This window comes from Peromyscus californicus, unplaced genomic scaffold (genome assembly GCF_007827085.1).
Source record: "Peromyscus californicus insignis strain IS unplaced genomic scaffold, ASM782708v3 Scaffold_14__1_contigs__length_90479793_seg_2, whole genome shotgun sequence".
Taxonomy (NCBI): domain Eukaryota; kingdom Metazoa; phylum Chordata; class Mammalia; order Rodentia; family Cricetidae; genus Peromyscus; species Peromyscus californicus.
The window spans coordinates 38,800,646-38,813,970 of NW_026294436.1; the positions used below are offsets into that span (position 1 = coordinate 38,800,646).

At 40.6% G+C, this 13,325-nt stretch overlaps 1 protein-coding gene across 2 annotated transcripts in view; it reads right to left on the reverse strand.

Annotated features, from left to right (window-relative positions):
- Positions 1 to 4,469: 4,469 nt before the first annotated feature.
- The window catches only part of Dhx9 (DExH-box helicase 9), a 38,744-nt gene continuing 29,888 nt past the window's right edge, over positions 4,470 to 13,325 (reverse strand). For both annotated transcript variants that reach the window (XM_052737202.1, XM_052737201.1), the window contains exons 20-28: positions 11,676 to 11,828; positions 9,383 to 9,543; positions 8,393 to 8,504; positions 8,021 to 8,182; positions 7,784 to 7,911; positions 6,714 to 6,943; positions 6,501 to 6,616; positions 5,988 to 6,188; positions 4,470 to 5,456 (exon numbers count right to left, since the gene is read on the reverse strand). In XM_052737202.1, coding sequence (XP_052593162.1) covers positions 4,781 to 5,456; positions 5,988 to 6,188; positions 6,501 to 6,616; positions 6,714 to 6,943; positions 7,784 to 7,911; positions 8,021 to 8,182; positions 8,393 to 8,504; positions 9,383 to 9,543; positions 11,676 to 11,828 — 1,939 coding nt within the window. In that variant the 3' untranslated portion in view covers positions 4,470 to 4,780. The remainder of the gene's footprint in view (positions 5,457 to 5,987; positions 6,189 to 6,500; positions 6,617 to 6,713; positions 6,944 to 7,783; positions 7,912 to 8,020; positions 8,183 to 8,392; positions 8,505 to 9,382; positions 9,544 to 11,675; positions 11,829 to 13,325) is intronic.

Consider the following 13,325-nt stretch of genomic DNA (forward strand, 5'->3'; position numbering starts at 1 on the left):
ATAGCAACATTAAGCTATGAGTCATATGCCATAGAATTTACTCTTTAGCTAAATGTGTAGCTGAGGGGCTGGGGATGTAGCCGGGCAGGTAAAGTGCTGGCCTAGCATGCATAAAGCCCCGGGTTTCAGCAGCAGCAGCACCACAAATCTGCATGGTAGTGTGTGCCTATAATCCCGGTCTTAGAGATGTGGAACTAGGACAAGCAGAAGTTCAACCAGGAAGTAATTGCTAATTACTGCAATTTAATCATCACAAGATATATAGATATGGATATATATATAGATATAGATATATTCAGTTGTCACAGATCACTACAGTTATATAGTTTTTTTATACACACACACACATCCAGTTGTCACAGTATACTACAGAGTTATATACAGTTAGTGAGAGCTTAAAATCAACCAATAAAAGAGGAAACATTAAGGAAATGAGGTAAGGTCTTTTAATTGTCCAACACATTGAAAGGAAATGTGCTGACATTTTCTCATGTGGAAGTTACATAATTTGATAGTTCCTAATAAGTTCCTATTAGTAACCTATTTCTAACTTGATATATTTGTTATACAAAAGTTTTCCCTAATATTCCAGCAAACTGCAAAAATACATATTTTCTTATATTAAAACCTGGAAGTTGTGCGCCCCCCTTCACCCCTTGCCGCCTGCAGCAGGGAGGAGAGCAGGCCCTGCACCTCCCTGTGCAGCATAGTAAAGCTGACATATTGGCAGGGCATGGCGAAGCAGCCCTGAGGGCATGAGTATCTGACAAGTGGTGGTGTGGGCAAGGGAAAGTTGCCCTCCCCCTCCTCGCCCCTCACCACCTGTAGCAGGCAGGAGAGCTGGCCTCCAGGACATGAGAGATGGAGAGCTGCTCCTGCCCCTCACCAGCTGCACTTGGGAGAGTGGGCCCTGCACCTAGCCTGGGCAACATAGCAGGGCTGGGCCTGGTATTGTGGACATGGGTGAGCTGCCCCGTGAGGTCCTGAGAGCAAGAGAACTGGACCCACCCATTGTTGCTTGCTGCATTGTGTGAGCTGGCCAGAGCAATGCTCAAGAGCCCACCATGGTGGTAAGGATAAGGGAGAGCTGCCTGGCAGACCAACCCAGCTACCACCCAGGCCCAGGCCTATGAGTTAGCCCACCCCATCTATGACCTGCTGGAGCACTTGAAGGGGCTGGTCTTGCAGAGTCAAAGCTTCAGGATCTCCATGACAATGGGCAACAACAGGATACCCAAGAGGAAGGAGTCCCAGTGAGGACCCAGTATCAATAGTGTAGCAGAAGCCAGAGGCCTCAAAACCAATGACTCATTGCAATGAACACAAGTAAGGATGTATGGACTAAAGGGTATACTGTGTGACTCACTGTGTCACACTACAGCTTCCTTGACGAGGACTTTATTTTATTTTCGGGTGGAGAAGTTGCAAGGGCAGGGGGTGGAAACCAAGGGATGGGGAGATGAATGGGATCTCAGGTCCCATTGTCAGGGCTAGAAGGGAGCTTCAGGCCAGCCTGGGCTACATTCCTATTTCTCTTTCCCAATTTTGAAGACCATTTTGGCTAGATTAGGCCCACCTGGAGTTCAACTGACAGCTTTGATCAGAACACTGATACTGTGATTAGGTTAATTGAAAATCCACAATGATCTGCCCATCTCAGGGACCTTAAAACTAAAACACATAAGCAAATTGAACCTTGCCATAAGAAAGTTATGTCCTGACAGTTCAGAGGACTAGGACTATTCTTCACCTTACACACACTAAACACAGTCTACTGTTTTGTCACATTACTCCTTGCGCTGGCTAGTGTTTTGTCAACTTGATAAGTAGTCACCCAAGAGGGAACCTCAATGGAGACAATCTTTTTGCAAAGTAGCAAGCCTGTGGAGCATTTTGACTAAGGATTGATGTAGGAGGGCCCAGCCCATTGTGGGTGGTATCACTCCCAGGCAGGTGGTCCTGGATGGTACAGGAAAGCTCTGAGCATGCCAGTATGCAGCTCTCCTTCATGGCTTCTGCTTCAGTCCTTGCCGATTTCCTTCATAACCCTTTCAACCCCAAGTTGCTTTTGGCCAGTTCCCATAGCAATAGAAACCTCAAGGCACCCCCAAACCTGTCTGTATACACTTGATTCTAATTTAACTAAAAGGAGATGACCTCATATTTCTCTTCCCATTTGTTTGCACTGGCTTTTAAGTTGTTTGAAACCTCTCATCCACAAACTTTTGATGTGCTGGTCAAAGGACTCTTGCCATTAAGAGGTTCTGTTACCAGCATCCATGTCTGCCTGGGTCCAATGCCCACTTCTATTTTGGAGGCACAGAAATAAGTGAAAAAAAAAAAAAAGGCAACACACAATCACTGGTTCACGAGTCTGACTTGGACAAACCATCTGTCACAGGCATCCTTGTCTGGAGTGAGATGTCTTTCACACAACAGCTAAATTCTGCTGGATCACTAAGTCTGACAAAATTCAATGCTGATTCAGTAGTTAAGCTTCATTTGTCCCACAAGTGTTGGGGACATTGGGTAAAAGCCACATTAAAGGCATACAGACCCATCCTTGCATTTTCCTGTCTTCCCAACAGTGACTTTTATCTACTACTTTGTCAAATACAGTGAAATACAGACACAATTTTAGAAACCAAAAACAATTTCATTAACATTAATCCAATTCCACTCCTGATATTCTTTATATCCTGTGACAACTGTGCTTGGCTTCCTGCTGTCTAGACCGATCTGAAGGTAACCATTCACTTTCTCTTGATCTGTTCCCATGGCACAGATGTCCAGATTTTAAATGCAGCTTCACTGGATACTATCACTTGCAGCTTTCAGACACTCCCCAGTCTGACAACTGACACTCCAGTTTATTAGAACATGACTTCCTGGAACTGGTGTTTTCCCCAGTTAACGTTTTATTCAGAACAATTTCTTTTCACCTTTTTTCCACTAGGGTAGTAACAGCTGAAACACTAAACCACAGAAGTACCGTGAGGAGCTGGGTGGGGCACACCTTTAATGCCAGCACTCAGGAGGCGGAGGCAGAGGCAGGCAGATCTCCGAGTTCTACAGAGAAACCCTGTCTTGAAAGAGTGCAGTGAGGTCATCCACTCTGCAAACTCTTAATTGGTACTTGGACTGCATTCTCATGTGAAAAAAGGTCACCGTTTTCAGACTTTGGGCCAACAGTCTGTAATCTCCAAATATGGAAAACAAATTAGAGCTAAAAGTGCAGTTAGAATACAATTCAGCCTCTTATTTCTAACCAAAAGGTGCATTACAGGATTTTTTTTTTTTTTAGGGTTTCTGTGTAGTTTTGGTGCCTGTCCTGGATTTTGCTCTATAGATCCACCTGGCTCTGCCTCCTGAGCCCTGGGATTAAAGGCCTGCACCACTACCGCCTGGCAAATTTTCTGCTCCTTACAGCCCTTTTCACACCATGGAAAGGTCAGAAGCACTGTGATCTGTATTCATTATGGCTTTTGAGAGTAGAGATTTTATCCTCTACGTAAAAGGTGGCATTAGCGGTACTACAGAGAATGGATTGAGTGTAGGATCAATTAAGATGTTTTATGAGCAAGCTAAGACAGCCAGATAGATATAGAAGAGCACAGATGGGAAGATCTGACTGGATAAAACAATCAACTAAATAGCTAAAGCCTATATTCACACACACAGAAATGGTCAATTGGAGATTGTTTTATAGACTGAAGAATCTAAAAGCATCTATGGTAATGGGAATATAGCTTACTGGGAAAACATGGCTAACAACCAAACCAAAGGATGCACAGAGAAAAATGTTGGAAAAAGTATGCCCAATCAATCTACCCAAGACGGTGTGCAGCAGGGCAGCAGAGTGCCATGCAATTTGGACCCTGCTGTATTGTTATCTCCCTCAAAAAATAGAGCATCCCTCGAGACCTAGGATTTGCTTGTCTAGAATCAGGCTGTGGGTTAAATTTCCAGGATTCCTTGTTCCCATAACTCCACTAATTTACTGGAAATTTTAAGTATCAAAACACCTCTAGCTTTACATTCTTTGAGATACACATGTTAACGGGGAAGAACTGGCTAAGCTCTTCTCTACCCCAAATACTAAATAAGACAAAGTTCACCAACCTTTGTTCATTGTGTAGATAAAACATTCGTTCAGTATTTCTATAGCTTATACTGCTGCCCCCTCCACCTTTTTTATTGGGGGTGGGGGGCGACGACAATGACTAATTTGGAATAGAACAGAAAGTCTTGGTATTTCTTTTCACTAAGGTCAAAAGTTTCACCAACGTACAAAAATGCTTGTAGTCAGTATAGTGGTACACACCTTTAATCCCAGTACTTGGGAAGCAGAGGCTTGAGGGAAACCAGTTAGTTGTTTTTAGACATACTGAGACCCCTAAAGCAGGGAGGGTGGGATGTGGGCTCAAACTCTTTGTAAAAAAATAAAAAAAGACCATCAATTACACAGCCAATTTTCAGTGTAATACTTTATTTTTATTTTCTATTAAATGAAAACCAAGAAAATGTCAAGTTAAAAGGCAAACCTTTTCCCCTTGAAGAAAAAATACAAACTGTATGGTATGATACTTGTATAATAGGTCATATTTTACATTACATAATATAAACAAAATCACTAGTCTACATTCTTTCTTGCTTGAAACTACAATAAGCTACAGATTAAATGGAAAATGGGTTTATTTTTGGGGTGCAAATAAACATCTTAGAAAAAACACATAGCATGCATTTTTGAACTGTCTATGCACAGGCTCTGACACAAGTCTTAATAGCCACCACCACCCCCTCCTCCTCTTCCTTGTCCAAAATAACCACCTCCATAGCCACCCCTTCTCTGGAACCCTCCAGATCCTCTGTAGCCCCCACCAGATCCACGGTAGTCTCCACTAGATCCTCTGTAGTCTCCACCGAAATTGTTTCTGTAGCCTCCTTGGGAACCTCCTCTATATCCCCCACCACCTCCACCGTAATTTCCACGGTAAGAGTTGGGGCTAATACTATAACCTTCCCCACCACCATAACCTCCTCCACCACCTCCATAGCCTCCACTGCCTCCTCCATAGCCACCACCACTACCACCTCCACCATAGCCACCACCACCTCCACCATAGCCTCCCCCACCACTTCCAAAGCCTCCACTACCCCCAAAGTTACCGCCTCTGCCACCAGCAAAACCACCTCCCCCGCCACTGAAGCCTCCTCCCCCACCAAAGCCTCCCCCACCACTGCCAAAACCTCCCCCACCACCAAAGCCGCCCCCGCCACTGTTGAAGCCACCTCCGAAGCCTCCCCCACCACTTCCGAAGCCTCCCCCAAAACCTCCACTACCGTAGCCACCGCCATATCCTCCCCCGCCATATCCTCCCCCACCATATCCTCTTCTATATCCACTTCCATTGTCGTATCGGGCCATCTTGGGAGGGCGTGGACCATCACCATACCTAGGAAAGCAAGAAAATAATCAACCATTTAGTTGCATATGCGGTACAGGGGATTGAAACTTGCTAAATTCAGAACCCCAGTAATTGAATTTCGACCAAATAATGAGACCTGTGTGGAACAAACGCCTTTAACACTTTCCCATAGTGTGAATAAATGTTATCCACATTAAAACATGCAATGTACAAAATTGCTCTAGATTCATGGCATTAACAAGGAATCCCTCTACATCAACTTTGAAAAATGTCTTTGGTGGAAACCTCTCAGAAACTACAACCTCCCTACATGTCTGGCTCCTATAGGTCTTTTATTACGTTAAAGAAGCCAGAATTAATAAAGTGTGTCAACACTTCAGCTATACTAAAATAAGTAATTAACTTGATAAAGATCCAAAGGACTTTCCTTATATTTGTATACTATAATATTTAAAGAGCAATTTCATACTTTTTAAAGGACTCTACCAAATACCAACGAATTTTAATAATTCTAATTCTGCAAAAGCTATAGACACATCAATTTAATTAGGTACTCACCGTACACTTCCAATCATAAGGTTGATACCAGCAGCTGAGGGCCTAGAAATCTGACGGATTGTATTCAGCATATGTTCATTTACAGGGTCCAACTGGCTGATGATATTTGGTTGTTTGGATACTTCAACAACCAGAGCTTCCATGGCTGCCCGGAGGGCTGTGATGCAAGCAGCAGCTTCATGTGATATTTGCAGTCTGATCCTAAGATGAAGGGAAACAAGACAGTAAACTAAGACCATACACAGAAAGAGATAGATAACTATTTGTCAAATTGCCCTCCCATTTGTTAATTCCTGAAATAAATTTAACTGCTTATTAGAATTAGGCATTCCCTAAACCTACCAATCTGTTTATGATGAACCAGACAAGATTCGCAATTCTCCAAGAAACCCATTATAAATGAACCTTAAACTTAACCATGAAATCCCGCCTTATTTGAAAATCAAGAGTTAAATTCTAAAAAAATCTCAATTCTAAGACTTTAGTTTGGAGTTTACAACTGAAAGCACATACCAGTCATCTATAAATATGATCTGCCCATCAGACTGGACTTTCTTGGAGGCAAACAGAAGTAACTGTAAAGGGGTGACTAAGGTCATGCCTTTAGCAGAGATGGCTCGGGTTCGAATCTGCAGGTTAAAAATAAGGCAAAATGTCACACACGGATGGTAATTAGCTATGTCATGAGTAGAAAAATGATCCTTCAAACTTCTTAAATCTTCATACCTTTTCACCGAAAACAAAGAAGGGAGATGGGTACTTCATATCTTGGCTGCTAAAAGGGCAGTTCACAGATGATTTGTGGATAAGTGCATTACGCCCTTCAGTGGTAAGAATCTTTCTCTTTTCTTTATGATAGCATACGTTGGGGTACACACCAAAGGCCAGCAGAGAAATAACGACATCCAAATTATTATCTGGTCCAGTGTTAGTAAACACTTGTGTCAATAAGCAATCTATTAAAAAAATTGGAGAAAAGGTTTTTAAAAATTAGGTGAGAGAAATAGTATGACTCTGCTAACTCCCCTGACAACTTTCTCAGAACTTTGCCAACACAAATCAAGTTTAAGGAGCTTTTCTGAGAAGACTCAACACGAAAGTATCCGCTATTCTTACTACTAGTATAGAAGATGAAATGACAATCTGGAAGTTACCACAATGAAGGCTATTTTCAGCCAAGATACACCTTAGCAATTCATATCACTGAAGGGAAAAGCCAACAGCAATGTGATATAAACCTCAATTCTAGATTTACCTGAATGAATCTAAGTAATTTAAAGTGTTAGTTTTAATAGCTGGATAGTAGCATCACCTCAAGATTATTAGATTCTTTCTAATGTGCAAAAATGTTTTCCCCCTTTCCTTTGATTTTGGGGGAAATGTTAGTTTACAAAGAACTCAAAAATTCTACTTTCTGGTACTAACAAATATATTCTATTTTTAGTTAATCCTCTCCAGCTCACAAAGTTTAATCTACTTAGAAAAGACAAACTCAACTTACTATTAAGAAACAGAGTTGGATTAGTGTTTCACCATAGAACTGTATTACATTCAAATAGCTGAGACTATTTTAACTACTCTGCCGTCATTGTACATGTAGTCATGACAACAGTTCACAAAGTATCTTTTTTCAGGGTGAAGCTTTTTCCTGTATTTGAGAAAGAGTGTTACACACTAACTAGTACAGGCTATCTATCCTTGAATTCTCAATGATTCTATTCTGGCTTTAGCCTCCTGGATCCTAAAATTACCAGCATGAGCCACAGTGATCAGCTGACAAATGGGAGAGGTCTTACCTTCTGGAAAGCCAGAGTTAATCAGAATCTCTTTAAGCTGTACTTTGGCCTCCCAAGTCATTCTTAATGTAGCCATATTAAGTCGCTTTTGCTCACAAAAACGTATTTCTGCTTCTTCTCCGCTCATCCTAAAACATAATGGAAAAAGCATTCATACTCAAAGGCTCAGCAACCTTGGATGATTATGAACTCAAAAGGTTCACTGAATTCTTATAGTAATTGCCTTTAAGCCCATACCTAGCATCATCCCAGGCTTGGAATACTGATAAAAGAGCCACATGATCAGAAAATCTGTTTCCAGCAAAATTCCGGTGAATGTAGCCCAGGCGTTTTCCTTCACTGATAAAGGGCTCTGGAAAGCAGGTAGCAGCTGAGATGGTACAGACGGCATCTCCCACACTGAAAAACAGTTAAATAGTGAATCACAATCTTTTTGCCAGAAGGCGTCAAAATGGGAATTGAACCCTTTTTTGGCTAGGATACTGAACCATCAAAGAACTTCCTCACACTAGCCTGTAAATTAACTAACATTTACCATTAGTTTTTTTCCTCAGCAGCCCACCTTGCTTTTATGAAATCCCTTAACTACCAACCAGAAAACGTACTTACTAGAAAATACACCCCATTATCATCATCTTTCCAAAACGAGGCTCGATGGGAAGTTTAGCCAGGATTCGTCCCAGAGGAGTCAATTCATCATTGGCATCTAAAGCATCAAGTTCTGTGGGAAAATACTTATTTGTGAGTGATAATGTCAATAAACGTATGTAAATGTTTCATTATGTGTTAAAGCAAGAGTCAAATATAATGCCAAATGCCTAGAGCAAACAATTCAGTCATAACCAAAACCCCCAATTCTGATATACTGACTGAAAAACAAAAACAAAAACCCACTATAAAACAGGTTCTAGGCAAATGGAGATGGCCTATCACCCAAAGACAACCAGTAATATATTAACAGCATCAGCATTAAGTACCAACATATTCCAAGAAATAGACTCTGGCTAACTCTGAAGTTTACAGATGAGTGTCAGATTCCAAGATCAACAAAGCCCTTCTGGCTGCAATGCCCTCACTTTTCACTGCACTCTACTTTTAACATGTGAGATATGGGGAGAAAAAAACCCTCTATGACATACAAGAAAATATTAAACACAGGTCCAAGAGTAATCAGTGCACTGATTAAGGTGTAGCATTTGGAGCCAAGCGGCGGTAGTGCACGCCTTTAATTCCAGCACTCAGGAGGGAGGCAGAGGCAGGAGGATCTCTGTGAGTTCAAGGCCAGCCTGGTCTATAGTGAGATCCAGGACAGGCACACAAATTACAGAAATTCTGTCTCAAAAAACCAAAACAAACAAATAAAACCCAAAAAACCAAAACAAAAAAAGATGTAGCCTTCTGCATTTTCCCTCAATGGTTTCTAAATGAAACTCATTTATGCTCCTTCATCCTTCAAGCTCACAGAAATTGTGACACTAGCTAAGAAGCCTTTACTAATTAATACTGCTCTACCAAGTCTATCTTCATTTGACACACTTGCTAAGTGAGATTTGTCAGGTAAAGACAGATAGCCTATGGTAGTATAGTAGTAGCACTTACCTCTAAGAGTATGTTCTGCTTCAATTACAGCATCTAAGGGTGGAGGTTCAATTGCCTTTGCAAGGAACTGGCCAATTCCTCCCAGACGCAGAAGTTTTATGCTCAAAGCAATTTCATGCAAAGGTGTTCTAAACATTTCTGGTGTCATGTGGGTTTCTAGTCTAAAATATAGAGAAGCAGAAAGAGTATTTTCACCTATGTATACAATGACAATCTGATAAAATCTGTGCATAGAGAAACTGTGTAGGTACATGGTGGCCCTTTCCTGATCCTTTTACAACTACCATAAAACTTTTCCTATTCATTACAAACCTGCCTTATGAATTAGTTGATTGTAACTGGCTTCTGACTTTACTCTTAAGGCCAGGATGCCTTTTCAACTAAGTGAAGGAGCATGAAAAAGTCAATGTTACCATTTCCACTTTTGGCTACTACAGGTCCTGGCTTTTAACAAGCATGTATTGAATAAATGGTGTTAAGTTCAATAAAAGGCAAGACAAAAAGTCTATTATCGGGCTGGAGAGATGGCTCAGAGGTTAAGAGCACTGGCTTGCTCTTCCAAAGGTCCTGAGTTCAATTCCCAGCAACCACATGGTGGCTCACAACCATCTGTAATGAGATCTGGTGCCCTCTTCTGGCCTGCAGGGATATGTGCAGGCAGAACACTGTATACATAATAAATAAATAAATTTAAAAAAAAAAAAAAAAAAAGTCTATTATCATCCCCCCAAAGGCTCCCAGTGCCAACCGTTTTTTGGAACAAAAAAAAAGAAATCTTACAAATTATTAATACTTAGCCTTGGAAACCTAGAGTGTATTACTATGTTACAAGCATTTAGTGGTAACTCAATCACAGAACAGGATCAACAGAATCCTTAATAAAACCACATTTCTGCTATGGAGAGATGACTCAGAGGTTAAGAGCACTGACTGCTCTTCTAGGTCCCAAGTTCAATTCCTAGCACCCACATGGCTCACAACCATCTATAATGGGATCTGACGCCCTCTTCTGGTGTGCAGAAATACACGCTGACAGAAGAGTATACATAATAAGTACATAAATAACCTTTAAAAAAAAAATCCACATTTCTAGTTGGGTATTGTGACACACGCCTTTAATCTCAGCACTCAGGAGGCAGAGGGAGGAAAAATCTCCGAGAGTTCCAAGATAGCCAAGGCTGTCACAGAGAAAAACCCTGGCTTGAAAAACAAGAAGTTCACATTTCTAAATTGTAGCAATTCTAATAAAAATGTCATGAAGACTCATTGCAGCTGGGCAGTGGCTGCACTTGGGAGCCAGGGGCAGGTCAATCTCTGAGTTTGATACCAGCCTGGCTTACTCAGTGAGTTCTACAAGAGTCAGGGCTACACAGAGAAACCCTGACTGTTTGTGCCTGAGATTCTAACTCTAAAACCTTAAGGTTTACAAAAATAGTTTCCGAGTATATATTACTTACCACACCAGGGACAAACCCCTCATGCTGAAGATCAACTGAACCATCAAGAGATGGTAGGTGGTTTTACCATAAAATCAATGTGTTAAATACTTGTTCCTTGAACCCAAGGACAATCTTTAATATTTTTAAAATAAAAAGCTAAATGTTACAGCTTTATGTTGACCTAAACCAACATTTATAATTGCTGGTAAATCAGAGTTACCATTTTTTTTCTATTCTAGTTCATTACTTGATGCCTGTCCTGTAAGTACATATAAAGCCCAGGGCTCAAAAAATCATGTAACTTTCATTTTCTTTTATATCCTGTATGTCTTGGGAATGAGTACTATGAAATAGGTGATGTAAAAATAAAAATATGAAATACTCTGATAGAGTATGTGCAACAGGTCTTTTAATGTCAGCACTCAGGCAGCAGGAACAGGTAAATCCTTAAGTTCAAGGAAAGCCAGAGTTTGACCCTGTCTCAGGCCACTAACCAAAAGAGGGGGAAAAAAGTCCATAAATGCAAAGGCTTTATAATTTTAAGTTGTGGTTTACATAAAAAGCTAGCTATTCAGAATAAGTAATTCCAAAGTGATAAAGCAATGGAACTACTTAATGTCCACAAATCCTTTTACTAAATAAGCCAACACTGGTATGTTGTTTACAGAACATAGGTATGGAGTTTACAAGAAAGGATAAGGGTGGAGACTGCATAGAAATATAAGGATAAGAGAATGTTCATTCTTATTTAAAAACTGAACCTCACTGGATTGGCTTAGCAAGAACCCAAATGATCGTTTTCTCCAACATGTTCACTGGCTTCTATATATGACCAAAAAAAGAAAAAACTTTACCTATCAAAACGAGCTCGACTGCAAAGGTGAAAGCAGAACCCAGGTCGTACACGGCCAGCTCGTCCTTTCCTCTGCTCAAGATTGGTTTTTGATGCCCATACAGTAGCATAGTTGGTCATATTGTTGTGAGCAGTAAATAGTTTCACCTTTTGCCTAAATAGGAAAAAGTAGTTATTGTAGACAGAAAAAGTAATAAATCAATGACTTCATATTCTCTTAACTGCCAATCTATTACAAGATAAACCAACATTATCTGTACCACTTACACTAAGCAAAATTATGACATGCTGGATTTTAGAAATTCTCTAGTCAGCCAGTGAGTTCCAAGCTCACTGACAGACCTTATTTCAGAAAATGAGGTGTATATAGAGGACAAACGTGCATGCATGAGTGCAAAAGTACATCCACACTGGAAAACACAATCACTAACATCTACTTAAGATATATGTGCATTAATAATGCTCAATAAATTTTAATGAATGCCAAGCCTAGTGGTGCAGGCTTATCGTTTTAAGTCACTCAATAGGCTGAAGCAGGATCACAAGCTAAAAAGTCTGTGTAGACTAGAGTAAATTCTAGGCCAGCATGTACAACTTTGAGACCGTCTCAAAAAAATTTATGTACAAAGGACTCTGTCTTCTACAACATTAAGCTTAAAATAAAATAAAAAAACCAAAAACTCTTCCTTAAAATTAACAGTACTGTGTGATTATATTTCAACAATAGGGGAACTAACAACTGGCATGTGTGAGGCCTGAGTATAAGGGGTTGGGGGAGGTTCAAGTCAAACTGGGCACCTCAAACAAGAGTGATCCCATGGCATGTTCAAATTCACAAGTAATTATAAAATTATTCAAATTTATAGCTAATGGCACACACTTACTGAGAAGTCAGTAAAACGCTATTGATTTTTGGGTAAAATAATTATTGGTAAATCAAATTCCAACATGACATGCTTATATTCAGAAAATAAATGTACAACAGGCAGCTCTAACCTGGTTTTATTATCTACAAATTTATTTTACCTGTAGACTATGGCAAGGCTCAACTCACATATGCAAGACTGACAGATGCCACAAAATGAGGCTGCAGCGCTCTACTTTCTTAAAGGAGTGTCTCACACTAAGTAATGGTTATATTTATATAGAAAACACCATAGCAGTAATTGTTGCTGTCTACTCAATCTGGTTAGTCTGTACTCTTAAACTACACCAGTATATAGAAACATATGGTATCTGTGTGGGTATAAAAGCACAACATTTGACAATGAAGTTAAAATCTAGGTATGACGGTACAAAGCTATGATATAAACCCCAGTGCTTCAGTAAGAAAAAATCTCTGGAGATGAGCCTGGGCTACACAGTCAAATGACCTCAAAAAGAAATACAATTAGGGGTAGCGGGGCAGTGGTGGCACACGCTTTTAATACCAGCTCTCAGGAGGCAGTACCAGAAGAGATCTCTGGGAGTTCGAGGCCAACCTGGTCTACAGAGTGAGATCCAGGACAGGCACCAAAAAACGACAGAAAAACCCTATCTTCAAAAAACCAAAACCAAAACGAACAATTAGGGGCTAGAAAGACGGGTCGATGGCTGTCTTATAGAAGACCTGGGGCTCAGTTCCCAGTACCACATGGCAGCTCACATCTGC